Source organism: Panthera tigris, chromosome D3, assembly GCF_018350195.1.
Source record: "Panthera tigris isolate Pti1 chromosome D3, P.tigris_Pti1_mat1.1, whole genome shotgun sequence".
NCBI classification, from domain to species: Eukaryota; Metazoa; Chordata; class Mammalia; order Carnivora; family Felidae; genus Panthera; species Panthera tigris.
The window spans coordinates 162007-174568 of NC_056671.1; the positions used below are offsets into that span (position 1 = coordinate 162007).

The window sequence follows — 12562 nt, forward strand, 5'->3', positions numbered from 1 at the left end:
GAATCCCAAATAGGCTCTGCGCTGTTAGTGCAGAGCCAGATGTGGGGCTCAAACTCATGAAAGCTCAAACTCATGAGATGATGACCTGAGCCAAAACCCAGAGTTGGACACTTAACCGACTGAGCTACCCAGGCACCCCTGGGCATAGAGCTTTCTTAAAACACACACACACACACACTCCTATACAGATATACAGCGATAAATTCTGAAATACTTAAAAATAATATAGCATCCTCAGATCTGCTTCAAGATACAGTGGGTACAAGAGTGTTCAGTAGCTGTTATAGTAACAACAGTAGTTTTTCTGCTTGTCAGTAATTCTTGCAAATGTGCAAACAGTGATTAAATGTAATGTTCTTTTATCACGTTAGTAAACAGCTGTATTCAATTTGTTAATATTTTACTTGCATTTTAACCTTCTTGTTCTGTCTGTGGTGTTTACATGTGGGGGTCTCACCCTACCAGATGGGTCCCCAAATGTGGGGCCACCATGAAGCGGAAGCTGGTGGCAGTGGGTGAAAAGAATTCACCCGAAACAGAATGAGGGAGATGGAGTTCCTGAGCGCACCTCAAGGGAGCAGCGCTCCCTGTCAAGGGCAGGACAGCAGAGGGGAGGCCGTCTGCACAGGGCCGTGGGCGGGGCTGTTTTGAAGGGGGAAGATGAGGCGGCAGGTATGGCCATGCATGGAAGTTTCCCTTTTTGGTAACTGCCTGGTTGTAAGTAGCCCCTTGGTCAGTTAGGGCCTGAAATGTCTGTCTGCATTCAGCCACGTGGTCCCTGTGGCCCTTTCTACGTTCCATCTCTCAAGACTGTTTGCCTCAGGGGCACCTGGGTGGCTCAGTCGGTTAAGCGGCCGACTTCAGCTCAGGTCATGATCTCACGGTCCGTGAGTTCGAGCCCCGCGTGGGGCTCTGTGCTGACAGCTCGGAGCCTGGAGCCTGCTTTGGATTCTGTGTCTCCCTCTCTCTGACCCTCCCCCATTCATGCTCTGTCTCTCTCTGTCTCAAAAATAAATAAACGTTAAAAAAATATATATAAAAAAAAAAAAGACTGTTTGCCTCAATGTGGCCTCTACACTCTCCTTGTGCAACTGTCTCCTGTACTGTACCAGAAAGATTTCACAAGTCTCATGAATAACTTGGGAAGTCTAGATTTTTTTCTTTCTATTTTGTGAAATAGTTTTTCCATTGTAAGTTTTGGGCTCAAAATCCTTAGGGGTAGATATTTGACATCTGATTCTTTTTTTTTTTTTTTTTTTGAGAGAGAGAGAGAGAGAGAGCACATATGCAGGAGGGGCAGAGAGAGAGAAAGACAATCCCAAACAGGCTCCATCTTGTCAACACAGAGCCCGACAAGGGGCTCAGTCTCAGGAACTGTGAGATCATGACCTGAGCCGAAATCGAGAGTCTGACACTTAACTGACTGAGCCACCCAGGCACTCCCAATTTGTTTTTAAACGGTAGTTGATGGATTTAAGTTTTCTAGTTCTTAGTCAATTTGGACACTTAGGTTTTCTAGAAAATTGTTCATCTCATCTGAATTTTCAAGTTTGTTGGCCTAAAGTTGTTTATACTAATCTTTTACAGTGATTTTTTTGGAGATTTAAAAAATCACTGCTTTTGGGGCGCCTGGGTGGCGCAGTCGGTTAAGCGTCCGACTTCAGCCAGGTCACGATCTCGCGGTCTGTGAGTTCGAGCCCCGCGTCGGGCTCAGGGCTGATGGCTCGGAGCCTGGAGCCTGTTTCCGATTCTGTGTCTCCCTCTCTCTCTGCCCCTCCCCCGTTCATGCTCTGTCTCTCTCTTTCCCAAAAATAAATAAAAAACGTTGAAAAAAATTTTTTTAAAAAAATAAAAATCACTGCTTTTTAGTGATACTTAAAAATCATTGCTATAATTGTAGCCATTTCTTCCTTTTTGAGTTTAATATTTTTCTGGGCCATCCTTTTTTTATGGATTAGTCCTGCATTATATATATCTATGTTAATCTTTTCAAAGAAGTGGATTTTGATAGTTTTTGTGTTTGGTTTTATGTCTTTGTATTTTGGTTTTCTGTACAGTAACTTACTCTGTATTTTTAAATTTACTTTGTTGCTGTTTTTCTACTTCTTGATTTGGTTGACTAATTCATGTATTTTCTCTGGAATTTATTTACTTTTTAAGAAATATATATATACATTTTTTTAAAAATCTATTATGTTGGGGTGCCTGAGTGGCTCAGTCGGTTGAGCATCCCACTCTTGATTTCTGCTCAGGTCATGATCCTAGGGTCATGGGATGGAGCCCTGCATAGGGTTCTCCACTGAGCGTGGAGCCTGCTTAACATTCTCTCCCTCTCCCTCTCCCCCTTTCCCTGATCATGTGTGCATGTGCTCTCTCTCTCTCTCAAAAGCAATGAACAAATAAATAGATATCTAATATGTTAAAAAGGCTCATAATAAAAACAGAGGTCCCTGTTTCTTCTCAATGGCAACCGCTTTCAAATTTTTAAGCTGTTTGCACTTATTTAAACTGTCTTCAGTATTTTTTTTTAATTTTTTTTTATTTTAACGTTTATTTATTTTTGAGACAGAGACACAGCATAAGCAGGGGAGGGGCAGAGAGAGAGGGAGACACAGAGTCTGAAACAGGCTCCAGGCTCTGAGCCGTCAGCACAGAGCCCGACGCGGGGCTCGAACTCACGGACCGCGAGATCATGACCCGAGCCGGAGTCAGACGCTTAACCGACTGAGCCACCCAGGCGCCCCTAAACTGTCTTCAGTATTTTTGAAGTTCATCAATTTGAGACATTTTTCGATTTCTTACTGCGTTAAATGAGAATCTTATTACGTCCATCCTTCCTACATTCTTAAACCATAATGCAGTTATATTGCAAGTGTTACAATGTAGTTCTCTCACAAATGTTGGTTCTGTCCATGTGCAGCACTTTCATTGTAATAACTGTATAAATACAGTTATTTATATGGTTTAGTGCTGAACCATAATGAGTTTCTTTCTTGTGCAAATTCTGCTCTTCCTATTTTTAGTAATTGCCTTTCTTATTCATTTTCTTTGTTTTCACTAAGTCCATGTAAAATGCCTCTCAATTCTGTTTTCCTCAAGGTCAAACCTGTCATGCAGCCTTGCCATTTTTCTGAGGAGCCTTCGAGCCTCCTGAGGTCTGACGGATCCGTTACTCTCCAGGCATATATAACCCTCCTGGCATTGTGAGACGTCCCTTTACCCTTATGTATTCCCTCGGCTCATCTCTGTTTTGGATTTATTTCCTGGAAGCTTTTTTTCCTTTTTGGTAGATTATAATCTTATTACCTTCTGGAAAAAGAGCCCATATGAGCTAAGTTGTTCATAACTACAAAATACTTTATCTCGTCCTCATATTTGTTTGGTATTTTGGCCTTCTGTATGAGTCCTGGAAAGGCAATTATTTTCCTTAAGAATTTTTCTTTTCATTTAAAACAGGGAATACTTTTTTCAAACCCATCAGAGAAATGGACAGCTTGGGTCTCATTGTGTTTTAAAGCATAGGTCAGTAATTGTATATGAAATTAATTGATCAGAGCACAACTTTTCAATGTTTAGAACAGAATAAGCTTCCCTGTAAAAGCAGCACGTTTGTGGCTTTTTTAAGTTTAGTGTTCTTCTTCACCCTCTCCTTCGACAGGATCCACACCAACCTCCTCATCATCCCTCTCAAGGACAGCCATGTCCTCGTGGGCCTCAGAGCACTCTCCTCCCTCCGTGCCCTCACCCACATGCCAGTGAACACAGGCACGCTTGGCATACGTCAGGCCAAACTTGTGGTCCAGGTGAGCCCAGGCCTCAGCAATGGCTGTGGTGTTGCTCACCGTGCCCACAGCTCGCTGTACTTTGGCCAGGTCTCCACCAGATACCACAGGGGGAGGCCGGTAATTAATGCCAACTTTGAAGCCAGTAGGGCGCCAGTCCACAAATGGCACGGTATGCTTGGTCTCGCTGGTGGCAGTGGCGGCACTGACCTCTTTGGGAACCACGTTGCCACAGTACAACAGGCAGCAAGCCGTGTATTTACCATGGCAAGGGTCACATTTTACTGTCTGCTTGGCTGGCTCAAAACTGTTCATGGTAGGGGCGCCTGGGTGGCTCAGGTAAGTGTCCGACTTCGGCTCAGGTCATGATCTTGCGGTTTGTGAGTTCGAGCCCTGCATCGGGCTCTGTGCTGACGGCTCAGAGCCTGGAGCCTGCTTCAGATTCTGTGTCTCCCTCTCTCTCTGGCCTTCCCCTCTTGAGCTCTGTCTCTCTCTCTCTCTCTCTCTCTCAAAAATAAACATTAAAAAAAATTTTTTTTTAAAGCTGTTCGTGGTAGGCTTTCTCAGCAGAGATGAAAGGAGCGTATGTGGCCAGAGGGAAGTGGACGCAGGGGTAAAGCACCCAGGTTGGTCTGGAATCTGTCAGATCAACATTCAGGGCTCCATCGAATCTGAAGGAAGCAGTGATGGAAGACACAGTTTGACCCGTCAACCTATTTAGGTCAGCGTGGGTTGGATGCTCGATATCGAGGTTGCCGCAACAGATGTCCTAGATGGCCTCATCGTCTGCCGTGAAGACACAATCAGAGTGCTCCAAGATGGTGTGGGTAGTGAGGATGGAGTTGGGCTCAATACAGCTGCGGAGACCTGGGGGCTGGGTAAATGGAGAATTCCCGCTTGGACTTCTTGTCAGACTCGACAGGGTTGCGTCAGCAGGAGGTGAACCTGGAACCAGTTCCCCCTCCGTGGCTGTGGAAAACCAAGAGGCCCCAAAGACTCGTGCACGAGTCAGCCAGTTTCTGCATTCAGTCCAAGACAAGGTCAGTGATCTCCTTGCTGACGGTGTAGTGCCCTCAGGCGTAGTTATCGGGGTCACTTCCCCTGTCTGCGGTGGGCTGCTGGGGTGGAGGAGCCGGCGGTGGGGGCCAGTGCTTCCAGGTCTACAAACACTGCCCTGGGCCTATGCTTGTCAGCACCCATCTCAGTGGAGAAGGTGTTGAAGGGCACGTCCCTCCCCCATTGTTCTGACCGATGGGCGGGATGCCCTGTTCCAGGCAGTACAACTGGATGCCGGCCTGGCCAGCACGGGTGGAGGTGCGTTCACGTGGCTGCTGAGCGGGTGGTGGGGAGGACAGGGAGGGGCTGTTGCTTCTTACAGCATGTCTCTTAGGTGGTCGATGTAAGAACCTGCCTTCCCTCGGGATTTTGAAAGCGGGCAAAGCTAGATAGAAAGGGAACAATGAAGAGGTGCCAGGGTGACTCAGTCGGTTGGACGTCCAACTCCTGGTTTGGGTTCACATCATGATCTCACGGTTCGTGGGGTCAGGCCCTGCATTGGGCTCTGAGCTAACCATAGGGAGCCGGGTTGGGATCCTCTCTCTCCCTCTCTCTCTCTGCTCCTTCCCCACTTGCACGGGGCGTTTGTGTTCTCTCATTCTCAGGATGGATGAATAAACTTAAAAAAAAAAAAAAGAACAGGGGTGCCTGGGTGGCTCAGTCGGTTGAGCATCTGACTTCGGCTCAGGTCATGATCTCACGGTCCGTGAGTTCGAGCCCCGCGTCGGGCTCTGTGCTGACAGCTCGGAGCCTGGAGCCTGTTTCAGATCCTGTGTCTCCCTCTCTCTCTGACCCTCCCCCTTTCATGCTGTCTCCCTCTGTCTCAAAAATAAATAAACGTTAAAAACAAAAATGAACAGTGTTACCATTGAAAAGTCATGCCTGTTACTGATTTGTATGTAACCTGTTTATCATCTCTTGGAACTTTTAGATCATCTTATTTTTGGTATTCAAAGCTTTCATGATGATATGTTTAGTTCCAGTCTTTAAGAAATTGCCCGTTTCAATGGGTCAGTGCTTAGATATTTCACTGTTTTTAGGAATTTCTCCTGTATTTGTTTCTCTCTTCCTCCTGTTTTTTTCTTTCTGGAATTCTGAATAATCTGGTGTTGAACCTTTGAAATTGATCATATCATTTTCTTACATTTTCTTTCTCACTGCTTATCTCTTTTGGGAGGTCTGCTTGCTGGAAGAGTTCCTCAGCTTTATCTTTAAACCTTTTTACCTGTTTTTGGTTTCTGTTATGATTTTAAATTTCTTAAGATCTCTTAATTTGTGATTTTATATGTAAATAATAACCCATACATCCTATTAATGTTTTATGAGTAAAATCTCTCTCTGATGATTTTTAGATTTATATTATGAAAATTTCAGAACATAAAAAAAGTGTAATGATGGGGCACCTGGGTGGCTCAGACTGTTGAGAATCTGACTCTTGATTTCATCTTAGGTCACGATCTCAAGATTCATGAGATTGAACCCCACATTGGGTCTATGCTGACAGTGTGGAGCCTACTTCTGATTCTGTCTCTACCTCAGCCTGTCTCTCTCTCAACATAAATGAATATTAAAAAAAAAAAAAAAAAAGATAATGAACACCCTGGTATCCATCACTATTTTGAAGCAGACCTTTTACACGATATATTGTAAATATTTCAGAATCTATCTCTAATAAGAACTCCTTTAAAAATTAAAACAATTGGGGCACCTGGGTGGCTCAGTCGGTTAAGCATCCAACTTTGGCTTAGGTCATCATCTTGCAGTTCATGGGTTCAAGCCCTGCATTGGGCTCTGTGCTGACAGCTCAGAGCCTGGAGCCTGCTTTGGATTCTGTGTCTCCTCTCTCTCCCCCTCTCTCTGGAAATATGTGAAGTAGAATTTACGCTTTTCTCAAAAGGATAGTCATTTGTCTTGACAGCATTTTGATAACTAGTGCATCCTTTTCCCCCATGATTTACACTGCTGCCTTTATCATGTACGAAACGGCCAGCTACACATCAACCTGTTTCTAAAGTTACTGTTTTACTTTTTATTATTGCCTCATTATCATTATGTTTAAGTTACTAGAGATTTATAACACATTTTGAAATATAGTAGGGACAAAGCACTATTTTAATAATTGCCCTGTTATTCATGTAGCTTTGTTTTCCTATAAAACCTTAAAAAATCAGATGCTCATTTCAAGAAGTCCCTGTTGAATATATAGATTAATGAAAATACAATTCAATTCTGGTCAGAGAAAAATTGAAACCAATATAATATTGGATCCATGATCATGATGAATGTCTCCATTTATTCAAATATTTTTTTCCTGTTTGTCCCTAAAGTCATTTAGTTTTTCTTATTAGTTCTGTAACTAGAAAAGAAATGAAACTTGGGGAATTAAGGAGCAAGTCCAGAGTACAATTCTTAACTTAAAAAGCTTTAACCAGAAGGCAAAATAAGTTCCTTTTTTGAACAGGAAACATAACTTTCTAATTTTGTTTTGCTCCTGAAAGAAGGGTATGGACGTGGGATGGGGGGGGGGGTGGGGGGTGGGGGGATGGGAGGACCTCCTGCACAAAACCTTAACTGCTGTGGACTCATTCAGCTTATTCGATAAATATTTGTTGAGTGTCTGCCATATGCTGGGAAATGTTCTAGGTACTCGTAATACAGGAATCAACAAATCGGATGGAAATCTATTTCTATATGGTTTACCCCAAAGAGACAGACCTTTCTGGTTTTAAGGACATAGAATCTACCTGTCAAAGATATTTGTCTAAATAAAAATGCCAACTTATCAAACTCAACACCCAAAAAACAAATAATCCAGTGAAGAAATGGGCAAAAGACATGAATAGACACTTCTCCAGAGAAGACATCCAGATGGCCAACCGACACATGAAAAAATGCTCAACTTCACTCATCATCAGAGAAATACAAATGAAAACCACAAAGAGATAACACCTTACACCAGTCAGAATGGCTAACGTTAACAACTCAGGCAACAACAGATGTTGACGAGGATGCGAAGAAAGAGGATCTCTTTTGCACTGTTTTTGAAATGCAATCTGGTGCAGCCACTCTGGAAAACAGTATGGAGGTTCCTCAAAAAACTAAAAATAGAACTACCCTATGACCCAGCAATTGCACTACTAGGTATTTATCCAAGGGATACAGGTGGGCTGTTTCAAAGGGACACATGCACCCCAGTGTTTATAGCAGCACTATCAACAATAGCCAAAGTATGGAAAGAGTCCAAATGTCCATCGATGGATGAATGGATAAAGAAGATGTGGTATATATATATATATATATATATATATATATATATGTATATATATATATATATATATATATATACACACACATATACACATACACACAATGGAGAATTACTCGGCAATCAAAAAGAATAAAATCTTGCCATTTGCAACCACGTGGATGGAAATGGAGGGTATTATGCTAAGTGAAATTAGAGAAAAACAAATATCATACGACTTCACTCATATGAGGACTTGGAAGAGACAAAACAGGTGAACATAAGGGAAGGGAAACAAAAATAATATAGAAACAAGGAGGGGAACAAAACAGAAGAGACTCATAAATATGGAGAATAAACTGAGGGTTACTGGAGGGGTTGTGGGAGGGGGAATGGGCTAAATGGGTAAGGGGCACTAAGGAATCTACTCCTGAAATCATTGTTGCACTATATGCTAACTACTTTGGATGAAAATTTTAAAAAATAAAATAAAATAAAAATAAATGCCAATTCTGTATTTTTTCCCATTAAAACTTAACTCTATTGTATTGAGATGGGGGCTCTCATTTGGAGGTTATCATCTAATCTTCAAAAAGTGAGACTTGTAAAAATATTAACCTAATAAATTATTGCATGATTTGTTGTGATCCTTAAAGTCTAAGCACTAATTTTTTGTATACACACTGGTTTTTTTTTAATTTATTTTAAAGCTATCGTAAAAATTATTTAGGAAAGTGTTATACCATCTAATTAACATTGTTATGACCTTCTTCCCAACGTTTGGATCATGGTTTGTGCTTCTTTGTAGATCCCATTCAATTTCTAGATAGAATAAATTATCATGAGAAAATACAGACTTTGGGAAGAGAGACTGAATTGGAGGTAAACAAATGAACATTTGTTTCAAAGTCACATATCTACCTTTAACAACTGTAATAAAATTCCTGAGTAGAGTAGCAGCCACATCATCAGTGTTGTTGATCATGTGTGTTATTCAGTTAAAAACATCAAGTGATATGTAGAAAAGTAAGCCTACCTAAAATAGTTGTGTTTAACAGGAAAATTATTTTTCCATTCCAGAAGGTAACTAAAAAGTACACACAAAATTAAACAACCATGCTTCTTTTAGCTGGTTCTCTTTAGCTTTAATCTTTTTTCTATAATGCATGCTCCTGGGGCACCTGAGTAGCTCAGTCAGTTGAGTGTCTGACTTGATTTTGGCTCAAGTCATGATCTTGTGGCTCGGGGGATCGAGCCCCTTATTAGACTCTGTGCTGACAGCACAGAGCCTGCCTGGGATTCTCTTTCCCTCTCTCTGCCCCTCCCCTGTTCTTTCTCTCTCTCTCTTGAAAGAAATGGAAAAACTTTAAAAAATAATAATAATGCATGCTTCTCCCACCCATTACTGACAAATAGTCTCCAGGAGAAACCAGTATAAATAACCACGATGACTATTTTGCATGTGACTACAAATCCTAGTAAAGATTTTAAGGGCACCTGGGTGGCTCGGTTACTTGAGCATCTCTCTCTGTCTCAAAAATAAATAAAAACATTAAAAAAAAAAAGATTTTAAGCTGGCCAAACCCTGCTGGGGTAGTGGAGGGGGTCTACAATTTTTCTTTTTACCTTGCCACCTATGGGGCCCTGTTTCCACCTTTCTTCTTTCACCTGAACCTGCCTCTTTGGCTGCAGGGAGGATACCCAGTGAAATGTATCCATGCTGTGGTTGGATCAGAGAAACAAGAAATATCCTGATCTCTCTGCTCTGTTGTGCAAGCAGATATCACTTTTAGACTCTCAAGATGGCAGCCATTAACCTGTCCTCCATAAGGGTTCTGTCGACACAGGACTCTATTTCTATGTGAGAAACACTGAGGAAGAAAGGATGATGGCTTGATTTCCCACAACGTGGTTACAGGGACCAGTGACCTTTAAGGATGTGGCTGGGGAGTTCACCCAGGGGTGGATGATGCTTGATTCTGCTCAGAGAAGAATTTACAGAGATGTGATGTTGGGAAGCTATATAAATCTTACGTCAGTGGAATATCAATTACAGAAGCCTACTGTGATCTCCCTGTTGGGTAAAGAAGAGATAAGAACTATGAGAAAGAGGGGCGCCTGGGTGGCTCAGTCAGTTGAGCATCTGACTTTGGCTCAGGTCATGATCTCGCAGCTCGTGGGTTCGAGCCCCATATCAGACTCTGTGCTGACAGCTCAGAACCTGGAGCCTGCTTGGGATTCTGTGTTTCCCTCTCTCTCTACCCCTCCTCCACTCGTGCTCTGTCTCTCTCTGTCTCAAAAATAAATAAATAAATATATATATATATATATATATATATATATATATATATATACTATGACAAAGCGAATTCTCCAAGGCACCTATCCAGTCTAGTAGATTCAACTTAAAAGACTCCACTCTTGGGGCGTCTGGGTGGCTCAGTCGGTTAAGCGTCCGACTTCGGCTCAGGTCATGATCTCGCGGTCCATGGGTTCGAGCCCCGCGTCGGGCTCTGTGCTGACAGCTCAGAGCCTGGAGCCTGTTTCAGATTCTGTGTCTCCCTCTCTCTGACCCTCCCCCGTTCATGCTCTGTCTCTCTCTGTCTCAAAAATAAATAAACGTTAAAAAAAAGACTCCACTCTTAAGCAGAATATTTGTAAGGAAAAATCCTATAGTGCAGTGAAAATGATAAGATTCATAATGGATGATTGGTCTTCCACATTAAGTGAAGACCAAGAATTCCATAAGACCAGAAAACAGTGCAAGATCCCAGGGAGAAATATGAGGCAAGTGACCCAAAAGAAAACAGCATCTCAGAAGAGATTCTATGACCATGAATTAGAGGAAAACTCTAAACTTAAATCAAAACTTGTTTTTTTCAAGAGAGTCTCCACTAAACATTGCCATAAATGCTACTTAGTATTGAGTGTTTGAAATATAATTCAATCTGGGGTGGCTGGGTGGCTCAGTCAGTTAAGCATCTGACTTCAGCTCAGATCATGATCTCACGGTTTGTGAGATCAAGCCCCGCATTGGACTCTGTGCTGACAGCTCAGAGCCTGGAGCCTGCTTCGAATTTTGTGTCTCATTGTCTCTCTGCCCCTCCCCCACTTGTGCTCTGTCTCGATCTCTCAAAAATAAATGTGAAAAAAAATTTTTAAAAAGAACATAATTCAATCTTGGGGTGCCTGGGTGGCTCAGTAAGGTAAACGTCCGACTTAGGCTCAGGTCATAATTTCATGGTTCATGGGTTTGAGCCCTGCATCAGGCTCTGTGCTCAGAGCCTGGAGCCTGTTTCAGAATCTGTATGTCTCTCTCTCTCTCCGCCCCTAACCTGCTCATGCTTTGTCTCTCAAAATAAATAAATGTGTTTTAAAAAAATCAATCTTAAACAATTACAAGAAACTGGGAATCTCTGTGAAAGTCATACATAGGATAGAGCTCTGTGACACCTTGGAAAAAACTCAAACAGCACAAAAAGAGTATGCATGTTTCAAATATGGCATACACTTCAAACATAATGCTTCCTATATATAACAATTTAATCCCTATGAATGTAATAAAAGCAAGGCTTTTTGTCATTATCCATCCCTTAGGCAACAAGAGCAAACTCCTAGTGAAAAGAAATATCATGTAATCAATGTGGGAAAGCATTCAAAAGAAATTCTAATCTTATTTTGCAAAAGAAAAGTCACATGGGTGTATGAGTGTAATCAACGTGGAAAAGCATTCAGTCAGAAAACATCTGTTAAGGTTCATGTGAGAACTCACACCAGAGAGAAACCTTATGAACGTAATCATTGTGGAAAATCCTTTGGCACAAGTTATCCTATAGTGCACAAGAGAATGCACACTGGGGAGAAACTATGAATGCAGTGGCTGTGGAAAAGCCTTTACAACAAGCTCGCACCTTAAAGTTCACAAGAAAATACACACTCAAGAGAATCTCTATGAATCCAATGACTGGGAACGTTTTTAGAGTTTCTCATCCCTTAGGATACATGTGAGAACTCATACTGGAGAGAAATCCTATCAATGTAACGAATGTGGGAAGACCTTCAGTGTTTCCTCTTGCCTTAGGAGACACACGAGAACTCACACTGGTGAAAAACCCTATGAATGTATTCAATGTGGAAAAGCCTTCAGTTGGAGTTGTTCGCTTACTATGCACAAGAGAATTCATACTGGGAGAGAAACTGTATAAATGTTATGAATGTAGAATTGCTTTTTTCATTGTCTTAAAGTGAACCCCAACTCATTGTTACAGTGTTTGTTATCCAAAATAAGCATGTAAAACTATATAGTCCTCTAAAACACCTCTTCAGCAATGTAATACATTTTGGTCTGTGTTAGTTTAATTCTAAATGTATACATGTATCACAACTTTTTGAATCTATATGGGTTTAGAATTATGCTTTTTAAAATATGATTTGAAGTTTGCAGTTATCTTCTTAATGATTTCTAAGTTAATTGCATTAT

General features: G+C 41.7%; 1 protein-coding gene and 1 pseudogene across 1 annotated transcript; both read right to left on the reverse strand.

Moving 5' to 3' along the window:
- Positions 1–3504: 3504 nt before the first annotated feature.
- On the reverse strand, positions 3505–4123 carry LOC122230436 (tubulin alpha chain-like). The gene has a single exon (XM_042961652.1). The coding sequence runs from the start codon at positions 4095–4097 to the stop codon at positions 3627–3629; it is 471 nt and encodes a 156-aa protein (XP_042817586.1). The 5' UTR covers positions 4098–4123; the 3' UTR covers positions 3505–3626.
- A 197-nt stretch (positions 4124–4320) lies between these two features.
- Positions 4321–5099, reverse strand: LOC102961895 (annotated as a pseudogene).
- Positions 5100–12562: the final 7463 nt, after the last annotated feature.